The following is a 7,601-nucleotide window of genomic DNA, read 5'->3' as shown; positions in this document are numbered from 1 at the left end:
TTAATTAGTGTAATGTGTTTTCTGTTTATGAGACCAGTTACTGTGAAACAACTTGTGAAAATGGAGGGAATAAAGTTTTTATTTGCAATTCTTTTAGAATTCTTTTACACTAAATATTATTAATTAATTAAAAGGCATAAAAGGCAGAACTATCGGTTAATCGGTATCGGCCGATATCACTCTGAATAATCGGTTATCGGTATATCGGCTGAGAAATTTTGTATCGGTGCATCTCTTTTTATATATATTTAATACTTATATATATTAATATATTTAATACTGTAATACTTTTATATATATTTAATTACTGTCCCTCTCTGACCAGCAATGCAAACAAGTCTTCACCTCCTCCTCAGAGCTTACTGTGCTCTCCCAGTCAGTCTGCAGTAATCAAGCCTTGTGTTGCGAGGCAATAGTTGGGCGATACCAACTTGCGCAACGGGGGGAGGGGGGGGGGTAATGGTATAAATATTGGGGTGTTTGAAATAATGTGCACTGTGAAAAGCTATATATATATATATATATATATATATATATATATATATATATATATATATATATATATATATATATATATATATATATTTATATATCCCAGTAAATATTTGGACTACAGTGAAGGTAATAACTGGGGATCCTGCTGAATGGTAGTTTTCCCTCCACATGGCGCAGGGGGCAGTACAGAGCCGTGAAGGATGTTCCGCTCCTGATCGTCACCCGAGCCGCTATCTGGGCGGAGAGAGAGAGACCATCCTACATTCACTGACTACACTGTTAAACTGAGGAGAGTGGAAGTGGAACCGATCTGGGGGAAGAAAAAAGGGAAGAAGCAAGCAGTAGCGGAAACGTGGTCCAGAAGCAGCCAGTACAGAGCTTTGTAAAGCTTCTCCGCGCATCTGTCTGCACTGGAGCAAGATATTATTCAAGCCTGGGTTTTTGTTGTTGCGGGCGCGGTTTTATTCCAAAGCGGAGCCTCTGCTCTCTGCGCGCGGGGGGGTTCATTTCTCTTTCAGTCGGCACTGGAAAGCGGAATGAATGACCAAGACAAAGGTTGACGCCGCGTCCCCGACTCACTTCGTCTCGGCCAAGGAAAAGAGACTCAGGAGCAAAATGGAAACGGAAAGCGGGTGTGAAACAGGCGACGGCGTACAAACACAGGCGGTAAGCCACGAGAAGAAGAAACCGCACCGCGCGCCGTCGCCCGCGAGACCCAAAGACGTCCCGGGATGGTCCATCACCAAGATCCGGGGAGGGATCGGCACACCGACCCTCAGTGTGAAACCGGGGGCGATCCATTTAGGGAGCCGTTTATCCAGACGCAGCCCCGTTAGCGGGAAAGAAACAAAGGGTGAGAAGATGGGGAAATCACCAGGGAAATCCACGCTGTCTGCAGTCGCTGCCACGAAGAGTAGCGTTAAGTCAAACAAGGCCGCTCGGAGGAAAGCATCAGACGCCAGTATCGCGTCCGACGATCTGAGCAAAGACTCGGGCAAAGAGTCCGGCAAACTCTCGGCCACTGATAGCAGCTCCGAGCTCTCCGACTGCGCCTCAGAGGAAAACAAGCTGTCCACGGACGCGCTGAGCAGCGATACCGAAAGCAGCAGCCGTGGCGGGGCTGAGAGTGAACACGCGGCCGCTGGACAGAGCAGCGCTCGCGGGGAGAGTGAGGGACAGCGGTGCACGTTGGGAGGATACGCCGGGCAGGAAAGCACTACTCCGGGGGACGAGCGCTCCCTCACCTCGCTCGACAGCCGGATGCCAGCTAGCACATCTCTGGCCTTCTCTGATCTTAACGAGGAGCTAACAGATGGCATGCACGAGGAATATCTCCGAGAAATCGAAGAACTGCGGTCTGAAAACGACTATTTAAAGGTAAAACTCGCCTGGTATTAACTACTGTTGTTAACCTGAATCCGCATCACTTATTGCACTCACAGAAAAAAAGGCTGACTCTAGAACGTGTTCTGTTGTCCTCCTGCTGGAACCCGTAAAGGCGCTAACACTGAGGGCCAGTGCTGCTCTCAGTTCGCTTCATTCTTCTAATGGATGCTGCGTGAACATGTTTTTCTAACGCACCAACACCATTACTGCCGTAAAGTAGCCCAAGTCAACAGAAAGACAAATATGTGTTCGTTATACAGGCTAGACAGTTTTGTTCCTGTGGAAATGGTGTGCACATTTGAATGAAGTGAATGCAGTGAATCACTGTAAGAGTGAGTGTTTTTCTTTACCATAAATGGGTTCGAGTAGGACGCAAAGTCTCGAGTAACTATACAACACTGGAGAACCCTTGAAGGTTTGTTTTTAAGTCCAAACCTTTTCGCCAAACCTTACCAACAGAGCACTAATAAGACTACACAGTCTTATTAGCGCTTTATTAAGCCTCTAAGAACGTTTAATTACGATAGCCATTGGTCATTTCTGCATGTAACTGTAAAATGGCCTCTATTTTAGCTCTCTAGCTGTCTATTAGCTCCTCCAATGTAATTCTCGCTGTGGTTGCTGGGACTACGGTTGCTACGATGGCCTTAGGACTGTAATTACCACATACAGTTTTTCAGTCAAGTCTCCTTTAGTGAACGGTGGACTAGTTCAACAAACAGACTTCATATTTAAACCATCATGAACTTTCTTTTACTTTCACACTATCTGTTGTTACCCAGATGAAGATGTGTTCCCTTCTGAGTCTGGTTCCTCTCAAGGTTTCTTCCTCATTCCTCATTAGGGAGTTTTTCCTTGTCACCGTCGTCACCGGCTTGCTCAATAGGAATAAATTCACACACTTAAAATGGGTGTCCTGTGTTTATGTGTTTCTGTAATGCTGCTTTGAGGGCATTGTTAAAAGCGCTATACAAATAAAATTGAATTGAATTTTATAACCTTTAAGTGCTAGACTGTTTAGTCAAAACCTTATTCACAGTGATCCCAGTCAAATAGTTGACGTTAGCATTGTAGTAGTTAATCTAGTGTGAGTTGTCATTTATCCCGTTGAGATGATGGACGGTTATGGTGAGTGTGTAGACGACAGAGTGAATGATTGATAAATGATGTCCAGTTGTTCTCAGGTTCCTATCCTGACAGCGGCGCACACACTGACCCACAATGCCAAGCGCTAGTTGGCTATGGGCAGGTGTTAATACAAAGCATGTTACAGGCAATAAAAATGCCTTTGTTCAAATACTTGAAGCTATTTCAGAAAGCTGATGCTTTAAGTCTGCTAAAAAGAAAAGGCATGTGAATTTTACACACTCTTAAGTTTTAATTCGTTGTATACTGGTTTATTTTTTATACCCAAACGCTGGGTTGAGCCTTTTGGGTCATTTAATTGGGGGTATTTTTCAGTGTTGGGTAGTTTTTGGGCAGTTTTGTGTAACCTAACCGCTGGGTTAGTGGCTGGGTCATTTTCACTGACAGTTGAATCAATGCACCCCACCCCAACGCCTCAGCCCAGCTCCTTGGGTCAAATCAACTCGGTAGCGGTTTTCACACAGACAGACTGTTACATTTGTTTGGCGAAACAAGGTTCGTATTAATATATTTGCCCATAAAACCGTTACTGCTCACTACAGAAAAAGCAAAAATGTGTGATAACAGTCTAGTTTACATGACATTAAGTGTACCTCTATCTTCGTTAGCTTTGGATTACTTGTTTGTAATGACTACTGGATCGTAAGTTGGTTACTCAGGATTTTCTGTCTGTTTTAAACGTCTTCTTTGCTCAAAATCTGACGTTTTCATCTTAAATATAGGACTTATTTGAGTGGTTTACTTCAAAGTCTCTATAAACACCACTGTAGCAGCTCTAGCAATACATTTCTGAACACCTTCTCGTGTATGAATAAAGGAGATACCATTTGACATATTTGTTTATAATGTGGTATATTTTGCATTTTCAAGGGGTAAAAAAAACCTCTGAAAATATTAACCCCTTTATGAAATAAAATGAACCCAGCATTTTTGTGAAAATGAAACCATCCTTTGGGTTCAAAAACAATCCATTTGCTGGGTTAAAATTAGCAACCCAACTTGATGGGTTAGTTTAGCTCAAAATGTGTTCTGTCCTATATTTACCCATCCATTGGGCTAAAAATAACCCATTTTGGGTTGTTTTTAACCAAGTGTGTTTTTAGAGTGTGTGAAGTATAAATTGATAGCTTATTCGCTGGCACTTTAAAGCACATTTAACCCTTCACTTAACCCTTATCAGTTACACAGCATAACATCGGTGGTCTATTCCTTCCTTATTATTAGTCTGATTATATTACCTGGATTCCGCTGTTTATAATAGCGTGGATCATATGACCTGCACTGCAGCACTTACCTAAAGTCACATCAAACCTGTATGTTATCCAATAACATTTACGTTTAATTACCATGTACTATTATTCTTCCACCTCTCAGCACAAATACTAGTCTGATGTCTTGCTCTTAATGAACTGAGACGGGACTGGGGACTGATACAGGCCATTTGGCTGTTTATGGAACAGTGGATTAAAAAACCGGCACTTACATGCATCATTAATCCGATTTTATTTCAACGGTTATCAGATTATAGAAGTAACAATATCTTCTAAGGGATTAAGAATATATATATAAGTGCAGCAACTAACAATGACATCAAACAGCATTTGATCAAAATGACTATTTTAGTTTATGTTATTTTGCTTCCTTTCTATTGTGCGCTGTTTGATTGACGTGCATGTGTGGACTCGCGCTCATTCAGTGAAGTTTAATGGAGACTTGCTTGCTGTCTGGATGAGCCTTTATGTAAAATGGAAATACTGGCATGAATTTCTGACATTTACTGATAAGGATATAAATGTAAAAATGTAATTACTGCACTGAAGAAAGCATGTCTGGAACACGCATCTGTCATGACACCTGACACGAGAAGCCACGTTAATACACTTATGAGTTTGTTTGAAGCACTTAATATAAAACATTCTCATGTTTTGGACGACCTGGATCGTGCACGTTTCCCGCAGCAGCTCACTCTGTGATCTCCGCTGTTTTTCTGATGTGTTTTATTCATAGAAATGCGTTTATCACCACTGTGAAGTGACGTCACTGATGGGGTTTATCCACAGTGATGTCACAGATCCAACTAAATTTCACATTAAATTTCATATCATTCTTCTTCAATGGGGAATGTTGCAATGCAACAATAGAGGTGTATAGGTTATGTACTGAGAAAGAATTTTGATTGTTGACTGACTTGTGTGTGTGTGTGTGTGTGTGTTTGTGTTTGTATTTGTATATCAGGATGAGGTTGAGGAGCTACGCTCAGAGATGCTGGAGATGAGGGACATGTACATGGAGGAGGATGTGTACCAGCTCCAGGAACTTAGGCAGCAACTGGAGCAGGCCAACAAGACATGTCGTATCCTGCAGTACCGACTACGCAAGGCCGAGAGACGCAGCCTGCGTGTGGCTCAAACCGGCCAGGTGGACGGTGAGCTCATCCGTACCCTGGAGCAAGATGTTAAGGTGAATAACAATGAGCAGGAATGGTGCCTCAGTATATTTGTCTGTTTGTATAGATTCTTTCTGTGGTGTGACCGGTGTGATGGGACGCATGTAGGGATGTTAAATTGTCATTATTAGAAAAAAAAGAAAATCAACTTTTTATCACGATTTATGATAGTATCTGTCACAGATATACAGGAACTAACCCGGGACTACGATTCCCAGCATCCACTGCTATGTCACATGACTGATTACACTTGATTCATGTTTGGGGTTTATGAGCACGAGTATTTAAGTCACGGTGTGTACAGCACTCGTAGTCTTGCGTTCTCGTCTGTCAGTGTGCACCTCGTTTCCATGTTTATGTTTGGATTCATGCTTTTGTCTCGTTTGTTGTGTTTCACGGTTTCAGCGTTCTGTTTCATTGTAATTTTATTAAACATTATCTGCACTTGCATCCGTCTTCACCTCCATTACATGACAGTATCACAGTGCTGTAATTACATCAATACAGATTTAGCTGCATTTAACTGAAAATAAACTTTGGTTAGCATTGCATACAGAAATCCAGTCAGTATCATAACATGTTGTAATTTCTAGTGAACTAGAATGATTGCCATTGCCAAGAAGGATATGAGCAATACTGCTATTATCATCCTTCCAAATCTTAGGAATGTGCAAATGTTGACAAAAATGTAAACTCCTCCTTAATGCAGTGCAGTGCTAATGGTGATGTTTTACATTGTCTGCAGTTACAATATTGTGTGTACTGGACATCACTGTTTACACCACAGTGCTGTTGACCTCTCAATTCCGATTGGTTCAAAGGTGTTGGTTCAGCTTCTATAACAGCATGCCTCTGATAGCAGTGCTGGCTGTAATTCAAAACAGAAGCCCCCCCCCCAAACATGTAGTTATTTAACAAAGGAAAAAGGTCTTTAAGTCAACTATGGGAGAGTCTTCAGGACAGAGGACTTTGCACTTTCATGGCAAGAAGGTTTTGTTGTTATTAACTTCAAGAGAAAGGAAAAGGAAAGGCTGGTGAGGGTTCATATCTGCTGTAACGTAAGCAGTAACATGATCCAACTTGTCTTGAGGACATTTCACAACTATAATTGTTAAAAATATAACTTGTCATTCATTAATAATTTCGGCATGGTATTCGTTGGCAAATTGTTGTGGTATAAGAGAACGAAAACACCATGTTGTTATTAGAAAATAATCAATTGTGGGGTGGTTACACACCATCACACCACTCCATTGTTTATTATTTTCCTATAACACACGTCCGGTTTTGTTTTATTCCTTACATATTGTAAAAACCTATTGCCTACTGACCATCATGCGCCGGAATTGTTCTCTGATGAAAATCCCAAACATACTCTCAGCTTTCTGGCTTGTCTGCTTTGTGACAAATTGCATTGTTTAACTGCACTGATAGAAACACCAAGGGTCATTCATTTTTGCCTTATTCAGTGAACAGATCTACAAATTTACCCAGAGGATTTAACCTGGAGGAGCTGTTTAACAAGGCTTTTAAGAGATTACATTAACAGCTTACATGTAACGTTATTTAGGCCTCAGTGTCTTGTGGCCAGGAGGACAATGTTTCTCTTTTCAAGCCTGTCAGCAACGGAAGCTTCAGTGATGATGTCATTCCCTTAAGCCACGTCCTGCTACTGCCGAGTCTCGTTTTAAATAGCCAAATGTTCTTAGTAACACAAACAACAAAAGGAGCTGTGTTCTGTCTGCAGCATGGCTAACATGGCTGACATTTAAATCCAAATGATTTCAAATCCATTCTACTCAAGAGAGATTGTCCATGCTTTTGATTCAAATCGTGCTTAGCCAATCAAGAAACACTTGCCGGTAGTTGGCACATGGGACAAAATGGGTGTGTAAGGAGGATTTAAAAGTAAACACTCAGTGTGTGTCAGATTCTTTAAGTGCTAGCAGGAGTCTCCTAAAAATGGGCCAATTGTCTGTCTGTGCTACTAGTTTCCCAGTTCAAATTACACTGTCCTTCTCTGTGTTTGCTGTTTCAGCTGAGTTTAGATGGTGTTGAGTGACTGAAAATGCCACAGAAAAACACTAAATAACTGTCTGTTCTGTGTCTGAAATGCTTTAAGTCTTGA

General features: G+C 41.5%; 1 protein-coding gene across 2 annotated transcripts in view; it reads left to right on the top strand.

Moving 5' to 3' along the window:
- The first annotated feature begins 730 nt into the window (after window positions 1–730).
- soga1 (suppressor of glucose, autophagy associated 1) overlaps window positions 731–7,601 on the top strand; it is a 69,815-nt gene continuing 62,944 nt past the window's right edge. For both annotated transcript variants that reach the window (XM_053686168.1, XM_053686167.1), the window contains exons 1-2: window positions 731–1,872; window positions 5,263–5,487. In XM_053686168.1, the coding sequence (XP_053542143.1) occupies window positions 1,036–1,872; window positions 5,263–5,487 (1,062 nt within the window). In that variant the 5' untranslated portion in view covers window positions 731–1,035. The remainder of the gene's footprint in view (window positions 1,873–5,262; window positions 5,488–7,601) is intronic.

Source organism: Ictalurus punctatus, chromosome 15 (assembly GCF_001660625.3).
Source record: "Ictalurus punctatus breed USDA103 chromosome 15, Coco_2.0, whole genome shotgun sequence".
NCBI lineage: Eukaryota > Metazoa > Chordata > Actinopteri > Siluriformes > Ictaluridae > Ictalurus > Ictalurus punctatus.
This window is presented reverse-complemented; position numbering and strand designations above follow the sequence as displayed.